At 33.2% G+C, this 22,421-nt stretch overlaps 2 protein-coding genes and 1 long non-coding RNA gene across 5 annotated transcripts; 2 read left to right on the top strand and 1 right to left on the bottom strand.

Annotated features, from left to right (window-relative positions):
• Nucleotides 1–441: 441 nt before the first annotated feature.
• On the top strand, nucleotides 442–3,206 carry LOC128888607 (dual specificity mitogen-activated protein kinase kinase 6). Of its 2 annotated transcripts, none has more exons than XM_054145634.1 (7): nucleotides 442–697; nucleotides 901–1,073; nucleotides 1,283–1,448; nucleotides 1,518–1,754; nucleotides 1,834–2,013; nucleotides 2,097–2,314; nucleotides 2,385–3,206. In XM_054145634.1, exons 2-7 carry the CDS (start codon nucleotides 1,009–1,011, stop codon nucleotides 2,527–2,529), a joined length of 1,011 nt encoding a protein of 336 aa, XP_054001609.1. In that variant the 5' UTR covers nucleotides 442–697; nucleotides 901–1,008; the 3' UTR covers nucleotides 2,530–3,206. The 2 variants fall into 2 exon arrangements, with proteins under 2 accessions (XP_054001609.1, XP_054001608.1); XM_054145633.1 differs by having other exon boundaries at nucleotides 442–719.
• A 169-nt stretch (nucleotides 3,207–3,375) lies between these two features.
• LOC128888668 (uncharacterized) lies at nucleotides 3,376–4,367 on the bottom strand. Its single transcript, XR_008460296.1, has 2 exons — nucleotides 3,954–4,367; nucleotides 3,376–3,758 (listed from the first exon to the last, which is right to left on the bottom strand). It is a non-coding gene; the product is annotated as an uncharacterized LOC128888668 (long non-coding RNA).
• A 102-nt stretch (nucleotides 4,368–4,469) lies between these two features.
• LOC128888568 (diacylglycerol kinase epsilon) lies at nucleotides 4,470–8,757 on the top strand. Of its 2 annotated transcripts, none has more exons than XM_054145550.1 (11): nucleotides 4,470–4,605; nucleotides 4,945–5,154; nucleotides 5,355–5,526; nucleotides 5,598–5,728; nucleotides 5,796–5,943; nucleotides 6,055–6,272; nucleotides 6,551–6,696; nucleotides 6,768–6,936; nucleotides 7,008–7,188; nucleotides 7,281–7,417; nucleotides 7,537–8,756. In XM_054145550.1, exons 2-11 carry the CDS (start codon nucleotides 4,990–4,992, stop codon nucleotides 7,654–7,656), a joined length of 1,587 nt encoding a protein of 528 aa, XP_054001525.1. In that variant the 5' UTR covers nucleotides 4,470–4,605; nucleotides 4,945–4,989; the 3' UTR covers nucleotides 7,657–8,756. The 2 variants fall into 2 exon arrangements, with proteins under 2 accessions (XP_054001525.1, XP_054001526.1); XM_054145551.1 differs by having other exon boundaries at nucleotides 4,558–4,656; nucleotides 7,537–8,757.
• Nucleotides 8,758–22,421: the final 13,664 nt, after the last annotated feature.

Raw genomic sequence — 22,421 nt, 5'->3', positions numbered from 1 at the left:
AACAACAATTTATGTTTTTAGATTGAAGTGTTCCCCTCTAGATAACTATTTATTTCATTGTAAATAATTTAAACCTTCAAAAGGGTTTGACATTACTTTTTACATTCTTGTATAAATTATTTCTACAGAGTACTCATACATTGATTAGAGTCTGCCTTAATCTAAAAATTCAAATATACGAAAATTAAATGTTTCAACAAGAGTTTTGCCTTTGCAAAACTACACTGTGCGTCCACATTTTTGGATTTCGGTTTCTATGAATATAGAACAACATTCTTCAACTCTTTTAGCCTCTATTTTTAATTTTATGTTAAAATTTTTAATTTTGTATAATTACAAATAGTTCAAATAAACTTGTGTTTGTATTATTATGACGTGAAGGAACTTGATGTATCGAGCGTATATACTAGTATATACCTTTGATTGTCTTATATCTGTATCAGAAAACGGTTTATGTTAGCTGCATATCGTTACTTAATACTCACACAAATTTTTATACGATTTAATTGCACGTTTCTTTGATCAAAATTTATATAATTCGCCTAGAACGATTTAGTTTGTAGAGGGACCAGATTGAATGAGATTGAATTTAAAACCGTAGTAGCTGTTGTGGGCAATTTCAAGCGACTGTTTGAGTTTACTGAAAACTTCATATATGGGCAACGGAGCATTGAAGTTTTATCATTATTTTCGTAAGGTATCGTCATGTTATTAACAAGGTATTATACGAATATATTTCCATTGATATTATAATGAGAATAATTTTCATTAAAATTTTATTCTACTCGTTCATTTTCGTGTATTTCTTTACAAGAATTCATAGCATAACCTTCAATTTTCGATCTTCTTTCCAAACTTTCCCCTAACACATAGGACATATATAATTTTATTTCTTTACAGAACAATTATGCAGTATTTATTACAATTTATTTAAACATGCATTATATTCAACTGTATGCACTGCCAGGCTCGCAGGCTTAGCAACATTTATTATTTGTATATTGAATCATGGCTCTGCGTCGAGGGAAAAGAAACTTGAAACTGCAGGTTTCCGAAGGAACTCCTGTTCCTGTGTAAGTATTTTTACCGCAGTATTATGTTGTTTAGAATGTGTTATACTTGATGCTTACATCAATGTTCACCCTTGTTATTGATCTTGATTGATAATTGATAATGATTTTTAAGAATGTATAATGTATCTATTATTTAAATATTATAATTATTTGTTGTAATAAATTTAGAGTTTTATATAATATGAAATTCAGCTAAATTTTATATGTAGCACTCCACCAAGAAATTTGGATAAAAGAACTACAATAACAATAGGTGAGAAGACATTTGTAGTGGAAGCAGATGATTTAGAAACTATTTGTGTCCTTGGACGTGGAGCATATGGCATTGTGGATAAAATGCGACATAAACAAAGTGGAACCATTATGGCAGTTAAGGTATTTTATATAAATGCATTAAGTTATGAGTAAAAATGACACTTTTAATATATTCTATTTATTTTATAGAGAATAACTGCAACTGTCAATACACAAGAACAAAAACGATTGCTTATGGATTTAGATATTTCCATGCGTAGTTCTGCATGTCAATACACAGTACAGTTTTATGGAGCATTATTTAGGGAAGGAGATGTTTGGATATGCATGGAAGTAATGGATATGAGTCTTGACAAATTTTATACGAAAGTATACAAGCACGATCGTGCCATTCCTGAAGATATCTTAGGAAAAATTGCTTTTGCAGTAAGACATAATTGAGTAACTAATGTAAAAATTTTAATGTTTACTTAGCCACAATTTTGATTGTATCTAATGTTTACAGGTAGTTAGTGCGTTACATTACTTGTATTCACAATTACGAGTGATTCATAGGGATGTAAAACCTAGTAATATTTTAATTAATCGTAAAGGAGAAGTAAAGATTTGTGATTTCGGTATTTCTGGTTACCTCGTAGATTCTGTTGCTAAAACAATTGATGCTGGTTGTAAACCATATATGGCTGTACGTAATTTTTAAATGTATGTCACGTGTAAGCATCTGTTCTTATCTATTCAATAAATTCTCCATTGTAACCTTTGTTTTAGCCAGAAAGGATAGACCCGTCGGGTAACCCTTCACAATATGACATCAGATCTGATGTTTGGTCCTTAGGTATATCTCTTGTGGAACTAGCAACAGGAAAGTTTCCTTACGAGTCCTGGGGCACACCATTCGAGCAACTGAAACAAGTTGTAAAGGATGAGGCACCAAAATTACCTGCTGGTAGATTTTCCGCGAATTTTGAAGAATTTATCACAAAATGGTGAGTAACATTATATCTAACACAATCGTCTACTTAATACATGTAGTTTCATTGATTGTTATTTTTTCAGTTTAATGAAAGATTACACTGGCCGTCCAAATTATAATCAATTGTTGGAGCTTAATTTTATTACAGAACATGCTAAGAAAGATACAAATGTTGCTGAATTTGTTGGAGAAATTTTAGACTTACCTGAAGAAGAGCAATCAGTGTAGCATACAAATATTTTTGATACGATGTATTACATGATCTTCAATGTAACTTCGTATTGTGCTTCGAAGTTATTTAATCGATTTACCGTATCTACTTTTGTCAATCGAGCTGATCACTCATCAGAACAACATAAGTGAATTGAAGTTTAGCATTCAAGGGGATATGTAGAACTTTCATTTAAAGAAGAATTTCATCAGATGTTAGTTTCTTTTTTATTTGTCCAATATGAAATCTCTATATATCTGTCATTAATAATCCTCTTGAACTAATAGATTCTCTTCAAGAAAGAAGTACAATTATGTAAATAATATACAAATATTTTCTACGTGATAACAATTGTTTGTCACTGTAACGGTATAGTAAAGAAAATTCAAATAAATATTCGTTTAATTAATAAGTATTTCCATATAACTCTATATACACTATCAAAACAAAAAAAATATGTTACACTCATACTATATAATTATAATAAAAGATTATGTACTACTGTAGCGATATTAGTAGGAAATAATAGTGCGATCATCGATAACAGTCATAATTATCAAGAAACTGTAAAAATCATGTACTTTTTTACAATAATTATAACAGGAGAAATGTAAATTTAATTACATGTTTCTTTTATACATATTGTAATTCTGTAATAGAGGTTAAATACTAATAAACATAACCACAAAACATATTATGGTAATTTTTCGTTAATAAAACAAAAGATAAGCTTGTAGACAAATTTATAAAATTATCTTTTATCTAAACTTTTTTATTTAATAACTGATTTATTGTTTTTCTTTTGGGAGGGAAATTAACATTTTAATATCAATTTTTAATCTTTAAAGAAAAATTTAACAATGTCGTGATTCACAAAAGAAAATATATTTAATGACATATTTTATACAATCTATTCATCTTAATAAAGATACATAAAATATTTACATGCATATGTAACTGTTTGTAATGTTTTATCTATTCAAAACATTTGTTTCATTCATATTTCTGTTAGTTGATGTATAAATATTCAATGAAAAAAAATTCAGTACCTTGAAAGATATGTAAGTAAAAAAAACATTTTTCAAATTTTTTTTTAAGTATTTGTAAAATAAAAATAATAAAAATGCATTAATGAGTATTGTATTTCCATTTTTAAACAGCACTCGGTGGCATTAGAGTCATTCCTTTGCATTCAAGAGCAATCTTCACGCCTAATGCGAAGAATCCAATGCTCTTTACTACTGACCTATAATTACAAAATTATGAGTGAAAATTACATTGACAAATTTTATTCTAATGAATATTTCATAAAGACAACTATCTGAATTGTTAAGGCAAATGTTTCATTACGAAATTAGTACTTTCTAGAATTTAATCGATAGGTTACAAACATGAATGTGGTATTAATACCGTATTAATACTAATTTAATATTAAATATACCATTTGAAAGGGTCGTAATAAATCTCCATTATGGATTTTACAATACCAGCCATTATAATATTTAATAACTACTTTGCGTTCGAATAAATACTTTCACTTATTTCAAACGTTTCTATTCGCACAGTATTCAAGTCGATTCGAACTTGAAATGCATTAGAAAACTCCTAACCTCAAAATCATTTACTCATTATTGGAATATGGGACATATAGTATATAATCTATATAGATATACTGATTAAAAAGTTTTATGTTGCTGTTTTTGTATACGAAAAAGGAGATTTTTTTGAAAACCTATTGTTTTGAAATCTGTGTAAATCGCAGGATAGATGTACAATGTATCATATAAAATAATACAAATAAATTCAGTGTTACTTTTATTACCAATGAAATTTTCGTTATGTGATGATCTTTATTTACATTTAATTTCACTATTTATGGAACAGACTATAAATTGGTGCATGATTAGAATTTTAGGAAGGCATGTTAACCAATCAGAATTGTAAACTAACTTCGTATTTATTTGACTTGAAATCCTCTAGCTAGTTGGCAGTACATGGAAATCAACATCTGAAGTGTACCTACTTCAAATCAGTGTCGATTAGAAATTTAGAATGCGATAGATGGTGAATGAGATTCAAATGGCTTAAACGAGGTAAACGATGTTTATTCATTATTTTTTTACTCTACGATTTCATAAAGAGAAGTAAGTTATTTTGTCATTGATGAATTTTATTCCAACAAATAAAGATATCTTTATTTCTCGAGATATGTCAGTTGTCATGAAATTGTAGAGTATATAGAAATTATATTTAAGTTTCGAATATTTGAAATGTATTTCGTCATGTTTTGGTTATTCTCATCTTAAGATTGAAAGAGATTCCTACACTTATTATGTAATTTGTACGATGATTAAGAAAATTCTGTGATCTAAATTAAATTTACATTTTTTTGTATACTAATATGTATAAGATGTTGAACCATTTTATTACAGAGAATTATCATCATTTTTTGGAAGGAACAAAATTTGTTTCATAAGATGTTAGAGGACGGATTGACTACAATTGTTTTGCCTACATTGTCTACCATGATTATTTTCTTATTTACACTAAATTTCTTCCGATACCTTATAGGAAAGCCTTATATTCATATTAGAGATGTTACTAAAGAGCACAATTGGAAACCTATTACAAGGGCAAAGAAGGTATATTTATATATTTTCTAATATTTTCATTTCTTATTATTATTCTTATTATTTCATATTATTAAATTAATCATTATCTTCTTTTAAAATTGGCGCTTAAAGGTTATCAATTTATCTTGAATATACGTTGTGATATGGTACATCCACGCTAAAAATGATTGTTTAATGGTATCATTGTAATTGAATAATTTTTTCTGTAGGCATATTACTGTAACATTTGCGAAAGTTTGTTATTAAACACTGATGGATTAATGTGTGATTCTTGCGGTATTTGTGCGGATCCTGCATGTGTAAAAACTGCAGATAAACAGTTGAAATGTAAAGTTATTAGCTTAAATACAGAGAAACCAATGAGGCATCATTGGATAAAAGGTATGTTCCACTTGGTTTTGAAAGATTTGTTTTATATTTTAAATGTTTTCTAATTTTTTATTTTATTTAAGGTAATTTACCTCTGACTGCTGTATGTGATATTTGTGACGAAGAATGTGATTCAGAACCTGGATTAATAGATTGGTGGTGCTGCTGGTGTCAAAGATGTGTTCATGAAGCTTGTAAACCTATACTATCTAAAGTATATTTTACATATTTTACATGGGTTAGGTTAATATATAAAGTTGATTTCTTAATTTTTTTTACAGAGATGCGATTTTGGCCAATTTAAATTAATGATAATTCCACCAAGCAGTTTAGAAGTTGTAAATCAATGTAGTACTGTAAGACGAAGGTTACAGCTTCGTTCAATTATACCACCAGATTGGCCTCGTTGGAAACCTCTCATAGTTGTTGGTAAGTGATTAGTTAATGTAATACAAATATTACAATAATATTATAACACATTGCATGTCTAAACCAATTTTCTTAATAATTGTAGTACAATTTATGGAACTTCTATTTTAGCAAACAAAAAATCTGGTAATAAAGATGGAGCAGAAATTTTATCAGTATTTAGAAAGTTATTAAATCCTGCACAAATTGTTGATTTATCCGAACGCGATCCAGTTGCTGCTCTTGAATGGTGTAGATTACTTGGAAAAGTAGCATGCACAGTTCTAGTGGCAGGAGGAGATGGGACGATAGCGTGGTTATTAAATGCTATTCATAAACTTCAGTTGAAGGTAATACATAGTGAAAGGAAAGTGATGCCCCAAAATTCACGTGATTCTATACACTGAAATGATGAATAGAGTTTATCAATGATTACGAAATGATTATTAAATTTGAGTTATCTTTTAAATGATATGTTCAAAGTCTATGTCACTCATTTTGACACGAACTTTGGACCTTTTTTGTGTCAACGATGTAATAGGTCTACAACGACGTATTGAAAATATGTAGTTGAGAAATTAATGTTTATCACTCATACATTTGAACAAGATATTTTTATTTGAAATAGCCAGTTCCATCTGTAGCAATAATTCCTCTGGGAACAGGAAATGATTTATCAAGAGTGTTAGGGTGGGGAAAGGAACACGACCCAGATAAGGACCCTGCGGATATCCTGCAAGAAATACAAATAGCACAAAAAGTGAAACTTGATAGGTGCACAGAAAATATGCAATAGATATGAATATATACGTTACATATTTACATTTATATTAATAATTTATTAGGTGGACTGTGGTGATCAAACCAACTAGCGGATTGGGACTTAGGGGTTCACTTCAGACGTTTCATATGTATAACTATATAAGCGTGGGAGTCGACGCACAAGTGACGTTACAATTTCATCGTACAAGAGAAAGTCGATTCTATTTTTATAGTAGTAGATTGTTTAACAAGGTAGTGTACTGTATTTGTTATTTACCTTTTAAATTGTATAAAAATACGTGTATTTTTTGTGCTTTTGACAGCTACTGTATTTATGTTTTGGTACTCAACAAGTAGTAGAAAGGGAATGCAAGGACCTTGATAAAAACGTAGAACTGTATTTGGATGACAAGAAAGTGGATTTACCTTCTATAGAAGGTATTGTGATATTGAACATTCCATCTTGGGCTGCTGGTGTGAATCTTTGGAATATAGGACTAGAAGGTCTTTTATTTTTTTATACATATGAATGTTAAAAAGTGGAGAAAAATTTGTAAAGTATGTATCTTTAAAAAAAAGCATTTTATATTAAATAGGCCATGAAGAATATGGAAAGCAAAGTATCGATGATGGAAAGCTAGAAGTAGTTGCTCTTTATTCTTCATTTCATATGGCCCAACTTCAAGTAGGACTTTCTCAGCCTTATCGCATTGGTCAAGCTAGTACTATAAAGGTATTTCATATATTATACAATTAATTTAACCCTTTTTCAGGAAAATACGATTAATAACTATTTTATTTACTTTACATCAATATAATACTATTGTCTTATAAATGTTTCATAAAATACAGGTAAAATTGTTAAAATCGTACGCTATGCAAATTGACGGCGAGCCCTGGTATCAACATCCCTGTGAATTTAATATTACATATTGCAACAAAGCATCTTTGTTGGTGAATATGGTTAACTGAATCTTATTTTTGGAATTTTTAAGTTATGTACGTGTACATTCCAATATTTGGTATAAGATGGAAAGAAATTTAACACAAATTGATGATAGGAAGTATAAGGTATGGTAAAGATAATGCACGAAAATTATTTAATATGAACAAAGAAAAATCTAGTCACTATTTTACAAAAGAGTATATAAGCTGTATATTATACTTAGAAAATGTGAAAAGTGATTTATAAATTTATTTATTTTTGTTACACTTGTTGCAATAGTATGATAATACAACAAACCTCAATCAAAATCACAAGCCGCTTACATCTATGTATAAGTAGTGGAGATAATTTCAAAACTTTTATTGAGGTTAAAAGTTGGATTATTAACACATTCATATAAGAATTTTTCATAGATTACATTTGATTGTACAGGTTATTTATGTTTTATACTAAGCTTTCATATTTGGTGGCACAGGACAAAGGTTCATAGATATTTTAGTTACACACTGTAAATTTTTATGAAAATAGTGAAACAATTATGCAGATAATGTCTTAACACATAATATGGGTTCAATGAAATATGGATCCCATGAAATAAAGTAACATATGCCCCATATTGTATGTTCACTTTTTGTTAAATTTATGTTTTGATACGCTACAAATGGTCCATTGCTCTTCCTTTATACTCCATGAATGTGATACCTTTATCTATTATATAAATATATTATAATAACTATTTTTCATTCACAAATGTATATCCGTGCCAAAGAACACAAATTATTTATTCAATTTTAAATCGTCGTTGAATCATGAAATCAATGTTATCAGAAACTCTAAAAGTAGACATACAATATGTGTACTGTGAGCCATTGATATAGAAGTGTGTCTTGTACCTAAGTGAATGCATTGAACTTCTTTGCACCTTATCTTATTACATAATGCATATTAAATAATGATATGAAAATAGTTTACTAAGGGGTGTTTCTAGAATATGTGCCACCCCTTTTTCATCAAAAATTACTTCGTTCAATTATGTAAATTTTGTTAGACATTTGTCTTGCCAAGCACATGTATAAAATAAAGAAATATACTTACTTAGATAAAACCAACAATGTTTTATTTACCTATAGTTTAACAACAATATAGAATACAGTACTTCGATGTAAACAATCAATAAAACAAAGTAAACTGTATAATAAAATAAAAGCTGAATTTTATCTATATAATGGGCTTAGTGCCGCCATCGGTACGAGAACGCCCAAGTTAGTAGTGAAACTAATTTTCACTGTTACTACTAGATGACGCCATCAATACATTTTAATCAATACTTTTTTTTTATAAATGCTTAATTATTATAATTGTTTGGTGTATATCACTTTTTAATATGTCCAATTTACCATTTTTATGAATAGTTATTTAATTCACCAATAATTATCGATCCTTTAGTTAATGGCGCCATCTAGTCATAAGACTCGGAATTATTCGAGGACAAGCTTGGGCGTTTTCCCGGTGGTGCGCTGATCGGAGGTCGGGATTTTAGTTCGATCTATTCACCGCGAGATGGCTCCACTATAGGACGCGCGTAATTTGAATCCTTTTTATATGTTTATATATATATACCGTTTGATTTCTTTTTCCTTTACTTTTTAATTAATTAAATTTTGCTATTATTCATCTGTTCCCTTCGGGATGTTTCTCTAAATTAATTGATTAATGATAAATGCATTGATGATATGAATCGATTCATACAGGTGTAGTTTAAGTCATCAAATTGTCTTGGAAAATTTCAAACTCTGTAGCAACAATTTTCCAATTGTTTCACATACAGTGGGTGTAGAAAGTACTCGTACACCGATCAATTTCCAAAAAAACTATATAAAATTGTAATTTATTAACTTATTTTTTATAAACAATGACATTCTACATATTCTCGAAAATCTCTAGAATAGATAGATTACAAAAAAAAATAGCTATTTATGTAAGTTGCGAAATTAACAAGAAAAAAACGATTAATCGATAGAAATATTGAAGCAATAAGTATTCGCGCAACTGTTTAATCTTTAAAACTTGATTAAAAAAAAAGAAATTTACATTAATTTACATGTATATAATACTTCCTGCGTAGGGATATCCTTTTGATTTTATAATTATTGTAACTTTTCTAAGCATTAACTTAACTAAATTATTAGTTAGAAGTTAATAAGAAATGGGATCTTCTTCCATTCTTCTATTAGAGCCTTTCTTAAAAGTACTTTACTGTAAATTTCATGTTTTCTAATTCGTACGGAGCAATAAACTAATGTGTTTACGTTACAAACTCTACTGTAAATGTTTCGTCATAAGAATCGTACATATACTTATTGCTTCTATACCCACTTTTCGCATTTTTTTGTTAATTTCACAAATTATATTAACTAGTAAATGTTGTTCGGACTATATCTATCTTAGAGACTTCCGAGAATATGTAAAATATCATTAATTATAAAAAAAGAAGTTAAGAAACTACAATTTCACAAAAAAGTTTTTTGGGAAATTGATGGGTGTACGAATACATACTACACCCACTGTATATCATCCTCCACCCAATATTAAAAAAAGATTGTTATTCTTGTAAACGTTGAAAATCTATCGTTGTTTTGCACAAAGTTAGAAGGTATACATATCCAATAATTTTGGCCAACTTTTTCCATTCGAATATCGCCACGGTTCGTCGTTAAAAATAAAATATCAGCGTTCGTAAACGGCACGTCTGTAAAACAAAACCACGGCGCTGAAAGTAATCGAAGCCCGTAAAATGCTGTGAACACGATTCCCTCGCAAGCTGCAGAAATACCAACGCACGATGCGATAAGACGATTAAACGGTTCGTCGCGAGTTTGGATGGCAGGTGCCAATAAAAATCGGTTACGCCTTATTACGCGTGACCTAGATTTTGCAACCACTACAAGCAGCCCTTGTAATCTTAATAAGGTGATCCGTTGATCGAACGGCTCGTGCCACTCGTCCCGTTGATGATTGAATAATCTCGAGGGAAGAAGTAATACCTGATGCTTTTAGAAGTTAAATATACAGAGACACGCGATGCTTCTCTCGCTTGAAATTGTGGATGTCGAGTACTGCTTACATTTAATCGTAGACAGTAACAAAAGTTCTGTTATTCAAATAAAATCAACCATACGTACACTCTACTATTCGAGTATTCTATAATCTGCATAATAAGTCCTTATCAAATATCTTGTTTATTGTGAAAACCATTCTTTCGTAACTTACGAAGTATTAGGTCAATTAAATGTAGCGAATATATGTAGTGAATATATAGCGTGTCAGTAGCGTTAAAAAATGAACTATTTGAGACGAACCAAGTTTGAAGAATTTGAAAAATTTGCTACAAAAAAAATACAAGTTAATCAAACGAGGTCATCTTCATATAATTACAAAAAGAAAGACCAACCCTTATTGTTAAAACCAATTTTAAATACATAAACGATGGGGCTGCTACGTCAACGTAACAAAATGGCGGTTGAATATTCGTATTCGAATAAGAGTTGCAAACGATTGGATCTAAAGCCACAGAATTAATTTCTGCGCTTAATATTCACGCACGAAGACATCGTCGATGCATATGCTCGCGTTGTTGCGGTTTATTAGTTTTCATCACTGAGGCGAGCAGTTCTTGGCGTCCGATGCGATCTCTATCGGTGCTGCCCGAATAAATCGTCAGTGTAATTTTAAATTCGCGATGCGTCGAAGCGTTATTAAAGTGGTTTAAGAGGTATCGTCGGTGTTACAGCCGTTTTTGGATTTAAACACAGCGCCTCGAGGTGCGTTTAACTACGATTACAGAATTCTGAACCGGTTGCAGCTTTCCAGACCAAGATCTGGAATACGTCTTGTCCTCCAATCACCTCTTCATCCCCTTTCGGCATCCTATTTTGCCCTCTTAATCTTCGTCACCTCCTGCCCTCCCATTTACAGATTCTCTTTGAAGTATCTACAGCTCCTATCGAACAGATTGTATGTCATTCCAAGAAGAAGCAACCGAATATGAAAGTTTTTGTTTAGCCTCGATGTTAACTCGAACGAAGAATGGAAATACACGGTCTGTCTAAAAAAAAAAAACGAACTTTTACTATTAAAAGGAAAAAGTACAAGTAAAGTTTTTACACACACGTTTATTTACTCAAAATAATTTCCCTCTGCGTCAATACAGCGCGTAGACCGCGTAATTAACATTTCGAAGGACCTTTGCAGCTCCTGTTTTGGTATCCCGTTTAGTACGGCGGTTACAGCGGCCTGAATCTCCGAAATGTTGCTATAATGTGTCCCTTTCATTGGAATTTTCAATTTTGGGGAAAGAAAATAATCGCAGGGAGACAGATCAGGCGAGTAGGGTGGATGATCCAAGGTAACAATGCCAATTCCAATTACGCGGTCTACACGCTGTATTGACGCAGAGGGAGATTATTTTGAGTAAATAAACGTGTGTGTAAAAACTTTACTTCTATTAGGTTGTCCCAAAAGTTTCTTACAGCATTGATGCTGTAACAGTAATGAAGCGAAATGAATTGTACACAATTTAGTAATGTAACATAAAACATAAAATATTGTGTATATATTAATTATTAATAAAACGAAAGAAACTTTCGGGACAACCTAATACTTTTTTCTTTTTGTAGCAAAAGTTCGGTTTCTTTTTAGAGAGACCGTGTATTCAATAATTCGAGTCATTTTTATTTTATGGTATCTATAGTACCACTAACTTTACTCTAAATATACATTGTATTTACAAACTATCGATTACTAGTGACCAACAACCTATTAATATTCGCTCTAAATGATAGTGTCGATAATTTTTAAATTTTGTTTCCTCAATTATAAACGCCAGGTCCCAAAGGGTTAATTACATAATGTCTCTGGTAACCAATATCAATATTAATCTCGGTTAGCAGCACCATCAACCTGAAATATCAAACTGATTCCTCGCAAGTTGTTCCCAGAAAAAAAATTGGGCCCCATAGAAGGCTAATAAGATGGAAATTGTTTACCATTCGTTCAGGAGCAACTCTGTACGCGGGATACTCGAGGAAAGTTGAACTTTCCCGCTAGGTAATAACTCGTTCTCCCAGCTAGAACGTAATACTTTTTGATTTTACTTCGATCGAGGTGTTTGAATTGTCGTGTATCGAGGCGCATAAATACGTCTGTGTAAAGGCGCGCGTGTGTCTTCAGCTGTCCCTCGATATTTACGGGTTCCACGAGCCGCCAGGCGGAGAAGCGATGGAGAAAGAAGGGAACAAGCGGCTTTCCGAGCGAACGAACAGAGAAAAAGGGAGAGTGGCGACTTGGTTCCGCGTGACATTTATTTTTATGCCCGCTTATTTGCGCCCGCTTATGGTCGAGCACGTGCTACCCGGATCGATTGAACGGGGCCCGTCTCACCGTCTCCACAACCCCTTAACTGACACCGCGTTTCGTTATGGGATGACCACGTCGTTGGCCTATCTTCTTTATCATCTATCCGAACGCGACCTACAGTCGAGACAAAGGACAACGGCCAGACGATCCATTCCCGAACTTGCAAATTAACTTAAGGGGGTATCCTGAATTAGGAGGTCCGAAAAAAGCGGTTTTTCGTGAATTTTCTTAGGATGTTAGAATTTTGTTAGGATTAGGAATCTTTGGATGTTCTGGACAGACGTGCGATAGAACAGAAGAGAAAAAGTTTGGGATTGAGCGGGTACGTGTCTGACAAGTAGAAGCGTTTAGGATATAACAATACGGCGTGAAACTCTTTAGTGACCCATTCCATATTTTCCTCCCCTAACATTTCTTTATTAAAACTTGCAAAGCTCAAAATTTAACAAATTTATCTATGCTATCCAGATTCATTTTACTCGGCACCTTATTTGATAGCTTCAGAATTATTTCTTTCAGTTATTCAATCAACCCCCTGTTCACATGTGTGTTAAGGGGGTATCCTGAATTAGGAGGTCCAAAAAAAGCGGTTTTTCGTGAATTTTTTTAGGATGGAAAAAAATAATTAATTCTATCGAACGTATTATCCTATTTTCATACATATTTGAGTAGTCTGTATAAATTTGTTCAACAAGAAATATTCAAATTGAGTCGACTGTGACGCACATTTGTAAAGCACTTTACAATTAAAACCTCCTATCGGCGGGAAAGATGCAGGTCGTAATTTTGAAAAAAAAAAAAAAACGAGTTCCTTGGGTGAAAAAAATCACTGTAACTTGATAAAAAAGTTGTTTAAAATTTTTTTTGTATGAATTCTTTTAGTTCAATTTAATAGCTATTTTATTTTTTGTAATCTATCTATTCTAGAGATTTCCGAGAGTATGTAGAATGTTATTGTTTATAAAAAGTAAGTTATTAAATTACAATTGTACATAGTTTTTTTGGAAATTGATCGGTGTACGAATACTTTATACACCCACTGTATATTAATAACAGGAATTCTGAAAGCCATTGTACATTATTATTTCATCGCATTTCTCAACTTTTTCTTTTATGAAGTTAATCGATTTGTGTAACGAATATAGATCATAACGCCCCTGACCACGAAGGGGTTAAGGACCTTAAAAACATGCACTGTCACTAAAATATTCTCCATTGCAGCGAACGACTTTGCTCCACCTCTGGAGCGGCGAGCGGATTCCATCGCGGCAGACGCTCGGCAATTTCGACGCGATGAAGTCGTCGATGCATTTTTGGGACATCATCAACCTCGCTGAAGTATGAGTCGGCTAAGCGATGATGAAGCGACTGGTATATGTAGTAATCAGACAAGGCCAAGTCTGAAGAATACGCCGCGAGCGGAAGAAGCACTCAGCGCGAACCAAAGATGAAGATGAAGTCCTTGGGTGGAACAACGCGTCGCCGTGCGTTGTCATGCAGCAGATGACTTGACAGTCTCCTTGACCGGTAACCGGTCTCCTTCCGCCCAATTCATCGTTCGTATCGAACAATTGGCATTGAAAACGATCTGCGCGACTGTTTTACCTGGTTTGAGTGGCTCATAATAGAGCACACCTTTCATGTATCACCAGATGCCGAGTGGCATTTTTTTTTTTGCGTGCGGATGCTGGGTTTTGCAATGGATGCGTGATGGGTGGTTAGAGTCGATTCACGCTTTTATTGGAAAATACTTCGTATTCAAACACTGGGTTATTGTTCGACAAGATTGGAATAATTAACGAATATAACACGTTTCGAAGGTTTATTATCGTTCCTAAAGTTAATAGATTGATTGATTAGGTTGGCCAGAAAGATTGGATTGTAACGCACAAATAAATAGCGATTTTCCTTAGACGAAGAAATATATTTATTTTACAACATATTGTCTATTTTGTTCGAGTATCCTTCCTCATCTTTTGCGTAAAATCTATGATTTCACGTTTGTAGAAGTCCTCATCAAGTTAGTAACAGTGAGACAAACATCACCACAGATCGAACGAACTCTTAGGCCGACCGCACACGGCCGCAACCTATCAGTTTCAAATCACTCTAAAAGTAGTTGCATGCGACCGTGGATCTAGGTAAAACAAAGATAGTGGAGTAGATAAAACAAAGAGCGCAAACGGTTTGCAACACTAATTTCAAATCGATTGCGCCGTGTGCGATCGGCCTTAGCTAACCTAACCAGCTCTGAAACCAATCGCGAACCCATCTACCCGTCGAATGAATTCAAATTAATTTCAATATATACGTAACATTTCTAGTAACTGCTAACGTTTCAGCTGTCTTTCATTCAGGATCATGATCGCTTTATATCCATTACAATATACACGTCCAAGTACCACAGGATATTTTGGAGTTTTGGACGACGCGGCGAATCGAGCGATTAAACACACTCACTTGTCGCCCAGTATATCCTGTATGTAGTTATAAAAAAAAAAAAAATAAATAAATGAGCGCGGCGCGCGCGTTAAACCGGATCGGTTAAACCGCAGGAATTATTTATTGTTGCGCACTTGGCCCAGTTTAAGACAAGCGTGCCTTGGTGCCTGCACGCATCAGGGTTGTTCCGTTAATTTTTACACCGCATCGTTCATATTTCCGTCATGCCCCGCATACGAGAGCAAATATCGAATGGCTGACCATCGAGGATCGAACGATACGGAATATTCTTCGACAACGCGGTGAAATTTAGGGCCCGGAGTTACATTCGCGGTGATCTCTTCTTTCAAGACTCCTCTTCGAGACTTCTTAAACTCACGTTTTAGTGTAAACGTCTAAAAAGAGAGGTTTCTTTGTGAGTTAACTCTATACGCACGTAAATGTTTGCGAGTGGGTTTGACAAAAGTAATTCGGCAGTGGGACGTTAAAATTTTACTGTCGAAAGTGACGAAATCAATATTGGAGTTGGACTTTCCAGACCATAATGTGTACTTATAGTCCAACAAATACTGGCTTTTTAAGGTTTCGAATCATAATTTTGGATCCTTTTTACAAGTCGAGTCTCTAAAAATGAAAATACAACCAGTGTGACATAAACTTTAATTCGTATGAAATTTTCACACGTAAAAGTGTTACGGTTTCTAAAGTAATAACCATTAAAAAAAAAAAAACAAAGAAATAGAAACTAAGATATTTAGATATTTTTATTAGCAATTTGTTTCGTAAATTGAACTGAAGATCAACTCCCAATTAAATGGATATTTCTGTGTCATAAAAACAAATGAAATCCTCTGTTATTATTTGTGAATGGTCCAAATAGACGTTTGACTGCCAAGGAACGATATATCCGCTCCTCGAAGCTGTAAGTGTTATAGCTCATTAAAAAAATCAATTTTGCTTTACGAAAATGAACAAAGAAAAACAGAATATTAAATTATGTTTATTTACAAACAAAACTCAAGTTCAAGTTTTTCTGAAAATTTCTCTTTATGCAAATTTATTTTTTGTCAAACCTATAACGTTTCATTTTTATTTTTTTAATACTAGAGGAAGTCTAACATGTTTTTAGTGTTGTGTAAAATAAAATTGACCGAAATATACATTTTTTATTACAATCATGCATCTTTGCCTAAAATTGTCTGACACTTCTCGGATACGTATGAAAATTTCGTCTGGCATTCAAACTGTTAATTACTTACTCGATGTAATTTAGTATCATTCTGCTACTTCACACTGCTAATTCAACCTACGTACTCGATATCAAACGGCATTCATATTACCTAGTAATACATGCCATTATTACTTCAACATTGAATTTACTCAAATGTCATCTATACATAGTGTACCAGTGTTACCACTACGAGTAAACTACAGAAGAGGTCGTTCGCTGGAATGTGGACCGCCTGTACAAGAAGGCAAGGTGTTAAACATCGGAAGCAATTGGAAATCGTGGTCAAAGTTAATGGCGCGATTACACATCGGCATGGATTGCAATGAAACGTCAGGGTATGCGGGTAACTCGAACGTTCGTAACCGTGCCTACAGCAGAGTTACCTGTGCAAGCCAGTTCTTGGAAGTTGGAACGCGCAGCTGACCGTTTTCCATTGCCACCTGTACCGTTTGTCTCCTTTCGTGTATACTTTTCCGTTCTACGATCTCACGGTGGCCAATCATGAAGAAAGATGAAAACAGTGTGTTCACTCGACGCACACAAATTCTCTCGACCATCGACCAAATCAGGATCGAGATCGGTATTTAAGTCATCCCACCGTACGAACTCTTTCTTCCTTAATCGTTCCGAAACCTTAATTTCCAATTCCGCGTTCAGTTTATCGCTCTTAAAGTTAAATAATTTCACGCAGTAACGTTTGAATAGTTTCAAAATATCGCGGTGCCTTCCCTCTTGTTAGCACAGGAATTACGCGTGCCGTAAAATCCCGATTTAACTCAATTTGCTAACAACAATGTCACGTTACTAAGTTACGTAATGTTTGGTGTTTATGTTATATTAAGGGAGGATAATCTCCTGGGGTTTCACACCTGAACCCTTCACCTGTGCTAAAGTGTTGGAGAAAATGGTTCTAGGTTGTATTTCAGATTTATTTTCAGATTTTCGATAAGAATTTCAAGAACACTTCACTTTTGATCAAAAGCACTCCCCATCCCCTAATTAATTCGATAATTCAAGGGTTCACTGTACGCTTGATTAATGGTAACTCGGTTGCATTTACATATTATTGATACCTGAACTGTACACACGTAATTCCTAATTTTCATATTTTTTTTTTTTTTTGCATCGTTCGTTAATAACTACCCTCGTAGTTATACGAGCACGGTTGTCAAACGTAACAGTGATACATGACGGCGACACTGGGCATCTGCATTTAGTTGCATAATCATTATCGGGAACCTCAATTATCTTAGGGAGGAAAAGAGAATTGCAGCTTGCCACTTTTGTCGATGCTGAATCGTACACGTATTTTTTACAGCTGCTTTCAAGAAACATGATATAATAAAAAAATAATACAATTCCGCCTGGCATCCAAGCGAATCGAGGAATATACTATTCCTTGCAGAAGAGAAGGAATAAATAAAAGAATATAATTTTAAGTTATGAAATTAGAAATTTAAAATTTGTTGATGACAAAGACTGTACAGTAGGAGTAAGAGTATCAATTGTTAAGTAATTAATACGAGGAGAAATGTAATGAATTTAATGTAATGAAGTGCACCGTATGATTAGGAGACCCTAACCCTTTCTATATCGAGAGAATGATGAAATAAAGAGATTACTACTACTATTCTTTGCAAGTACTCATGACTCTGTGATTAAAAATAAATGTAATCATGAATCCAATATGCAAATTTTTCATATAGTTAAAACTATTAAGGGGGGAGCCTGGTCCAGTTAATGTATTTTTTTAATGCATATAATTTCCAGGCATAATTAATTTTTGTTATTGTAACTTTTTTTATATATATAGAGGGACGTTCAAAGAAGAAAATTTGACAGTGTAGATTTAATTTGAATGTATACATATGTAGATATAGTAGTCGCAAGGAAAGGATTTGGTTAAAATGGTGGGACGCATAGCTCATCGAATTTTTATCCGATTCACTTGATTCAACGCCTAAATTGAAGGTAATTAAGTTTATACGCTAATGAACCTCGACTCTCAATGAATTATTATTATAGCATAAAGTTATTGCAAAATAACGGTCGTACCGTAACATGTATCGTTTATTTTCATGTTTTTTGCCGCCATTTTTGCAATTAACAATTTTTCTTTGCAAATGGAGGTTCATACGCATTTCACGTACCTACTAAAGAAAACAATTTTCTGATTTTATCTATCAGATGTTTTCCCAGGGCTCCACGTATCCCACCGTTTTGACCCAATCCTTTCCTTGCGACTATTATATCTATACATATATGTATACATTCAAATTAAATCTACACTGCCAAATTTTCTTCTTTGAACGTCTCTTTATATATAAAAAAAAGTTACAATAAAAAAAATTAATTATATCTGGAAATTATATGCATTAAAAAAATACATTAGCTGGACCAGACTCCCCCCTTAAGGGTGGTTGGTATATAATAAAATAAATCGCTCTTTTCAATGATCTAACTGTGTGAAATGAACCCATATTTGGACTTTTTGGGAAAAAATTTCGAATAACCAGATATTCGATTGTTTAAATATTCTCAGACTTGATATGGCGCTCAGTTTCATTTCCTCTTGGCGACTGGATAACCTAATATCATTTCACCGGACGTAACGCGCATGTAACCAGGGCTGTCGATCGATTCGATTGAAAGTCACGTGGACAAGTCGATCGGGAGCCTTGGTGCAGGCACCGCGATAATGCGCATTTAATGACAACAGCGAAGGGGAATACCGTCCCTAGGGAAGATTTTTGCTTTGACGATAGCGGAGCGTCGCTGTCCCTCGGTGTCCATGTAAATCCATTTCGGGATCATCACGCGACACTGCCGTTAAAGCCGAACAAAGTCGATTCCCGTGGCATACCTCCGTGTCGCGTTTGGTCATTCGATATTGGTAAGGGGAGGCATTAATTTTCTGCAAATGTGGCGTACAACAGTGTCTTCTTCCCCTAGAGAATTATTTAATAAAACATAAAAAGTAGTTCAAGCAGCCAAATTTATTTCGTCCCCCTCAAAACAGGCTGCATTTACAACAATAAAATAGTTAGCACATATTAAAAAATGATAATCATTGACAATTTCCAAATAATCAACATTGAGAATAGTCGTAATGATAGGAAGAATAAAGAAGGAAAATCTTTATTTATTATTCGATATTTACAGTCGTGGTATGTCTCCTTCGGCAACTTCATTACGAAAAAATACAAAGATTACGCCAGACGATATAAGAAAGAAAAAGATACAAGTATGTCACAAATACAGAAAGACATAGACAAATTATGTTTGTATAATCGACATAAAAGTATAGTGAGGTCCTACTTACTTGTAAAATAAATGAGTAATTACACTTATTTATTTCATTCCTAACTCTTGTATTTCTTTTTGATAAAGAAGTAGTGTCTTACCTGTCCTTGTACTAGATATTAATTCATAAGACTTGTGAGGTCCTACTTACTTGTAAAATTAATGAGTAATTACACTTATTTATTTCATTCCTAACTCTTGTATTTCTTTTTGATAAAGAAGTAGTGTCTAATCTGTCCTTGTACTAGATATCAATTCAGGATTTAGAATAGTGGGACACCCTACTGGACTGTGGAAACGCGTCAAATGCTACCCTCCTCTGCAGGCACGTTTTTCCGATATTGGCACACACCCTGAGTCTCTACCTGAATGGCATATGGTGACGATGCATCCACACGCGGAAGGATGATCCATGTCGATGATGCCTATATCGAGGGATGTCAGTTGAAATGGACGGCTGGTTAATTTGTAGCTCATCCCCGCGACCCATTACTATTTAGGGGTTCGTGGCTCGAACTCCACTTCCGCTACTTGACCCTTCCCAGGGGGGTCACGCATCGCTGATCCCCTGTTTTGCCTCTCCTTCTGATTTATCTGACTCCTTATACTATTCGGTTCCTCTCTTTTCCCTTCTTTCACTCGATTTTTATCAATCTAATACATAGCAATAGTTTCAATTATTATAAACTCCAAACGTTGGTCAGATTTGCCTTCATTATATATTCTTATCTTAATTATTTTATCTTACCAAACTGGCAAGGTGTTTTATTACTTTTAATTAATTTACACAAAATTTATTACAACATTTTTATTGGCGTACAATTAGTATTCAGAATTGACGCAATGAATTCAAGTGAAATTACGCCTGAATATTAAGTAAATTAAGTAGATTTCGAAGACTTTACTCATTTTTTTCTTTTTCCTCTTCTTCTTTCACTCGATATTTATTAATTTAATATCTAGCAATAATTTCGATTATTATTTTTATTTCAAATTTATTTTTAAGATTATTTTTATGATAATTATCTTTCAATCAGGTGTTCCGTTAGTGATGGCAATAAATAAATAATATATTCACTCGTACTGAGAAACTTTACGTTAAGCGGGCATACGATGGCGTTGGAAATGTACCATAATTTTCGATTTTTAATAATATTCAGTATTCACATGATAACAAACGGGAAGCATTCAGAACTGTCATAATGATTTCAAGTTAAATTGCGGTTGAATATTAATGGAATCTACATTTCTCCTGTTTCTTTCGCCATATGCTTCTGAATTCAATCGTTTCCTTTTTTTTTTTAAACTCACAGAAATTGAAAATTTCCTTTCATATTCTTGATAAAGTATAACTAATTAGAAGTACGTTAAAAAATAACACAGTCATAATAGAATAAGAACAAACTAATTTCAAAAATTACATTTATGTATCGTATATACTTATATATGGTACATTAAAAAATATGGTAAATATATTTTTTAAGCTCAAGAGGACTATGGTACTTGAAAGCATGTTAAGTAATTTGCAAAGAGAGAGAGCATCGCGAATAATGAATATTTAAAATACAATTTAGTTTGAGAAAGAAAAACCTGAAATTGATGTAAAGTAAAATTCAGAAAGCATTGTACGCTTCCTCCTGATGTAGTAATATTCCAGAATATTTTCGATGTTACAATGTCGAAGCATATCAAGCGAATGGCTCGAACCCGTTTCTCAAATCGATTGACAATATTTCTCTCCGTACGACAATCTTATCGTTCCCAAATTTCAACTACTGCCTTCATCGCGGCCCTCTCCCGCAAATTTCCATTCATCCATAATAAAAGCGAGAACTATTATGTCGAAAATGAGTCTCTCAACTTTCAATATTTGGCAATTAACCTCCTTGATACGAGTATCACGAGCGTTCGTAATCTTTCCGGTGCTGCATCTGTAAGCTGTGTCGCGCATGCGGTTTTTTTAAAAAATTTTCTCTTAAACGATCTCCGTCCCGAGACCGTCTTGCACGTGTAGGCTCCGCCATGCTTTTGTAAATTATTGAACGGACTGGTTATCGTAATCTTCACTTAACACATAAGTAAGTAGCACCGGTAAATATATCCGCTCTCTCCGTTTATGGAGTTGCTACAATTTATGATGCAGCTACGATGTAAGTACTTTGTATTTATCTGTTCTTTTTTTATCGATAAAGTGTCAAGAATATGAAACTGGTCGTTTTTAAAGCCGCGAACCGGGAAGATTTGCGTTCGCGTTTAACCGTCCGGTAAGTAATTTCAAAATTAATTTTCCGAATTTTAAGTACCACGATGCGAATTTGCTCTGGAGACGTACGAATATAAATAAAATATTTATTAAGTAATAAACTTTTCGTGTGCGGAGCTAACGTAGCGTATCGCGTT

The sequence above is a fragment of the Hylaeus anthracinus genome, unplaced genomic scaffold (genome assembly GCF_026225885.1).
Source record: "Hylaeus anthracinus isolate JK02 unplaced genomic scaffold, UHH_iyHylAnth1.0_haploid 11994, whole genome shotgun sequence".
Taxonomy (NCBI): domain Eukaryota; kingdom Metazoa; phylum Arthropoda; class Insecta; order Hymenoptera; family Colletidae; genus Hylaeus; species Hylaeus anthracinus.
This window is presented reverse-complemented; position numbering and strand designations above follow the sequence as displayed.

What these genes read in the sequence shown, in the direction of transcription:
- LOC128888568 (XM_054145551.1), top strand. Translation starts at nt 4,990, where the DNA reads ATGTTAGAGGACGGATTGACTACAATTGTTTTGCCTACATTGTCTACC. An exon ending in TTGGAATATAGGACTAGAAG is followed by an intron (nt 7,189 to 7,280) that starts GTCTTTTATTTT and finishes TATATTAAATAG; the next exon opens with GCCATGAAGAATATGGAAAG. An exon ending in GTCAAGCTAGTACTATAAAG is followed by an intron (nt 7,418 to 7,536) that starts GTATTTCATATA and finishes CATAAAATACAG; the next exon opens with GTAAAATTGTTAAAATCGTA.
- LOC128888607 (XM_054145634.1), top strand. Translation starts at nt 1,009, where the DNA reads ATGGCTCTGCGTCGAGGGAAAAGAAACTTGAAACTGCAGGTTTCCGAA. An exon ending in GAAGGAACTCCTGTTCCTGT is followed by an intron (nt 1,074 to 1,282) that starts GTAAGTATTTTT and finishes TTTTATATGTAG; the next exon opens with CACTCCACCAAGAAATTTGG. An exon ending in GTTGTAAACCATATATGGCT is followed by an intron (nt 2,014 to 2,096) that starts GTACGTAATTTT and finishes CCTTTGTTTTAG; the next exon opens with CCAGAAAGGATAGACCCGTC.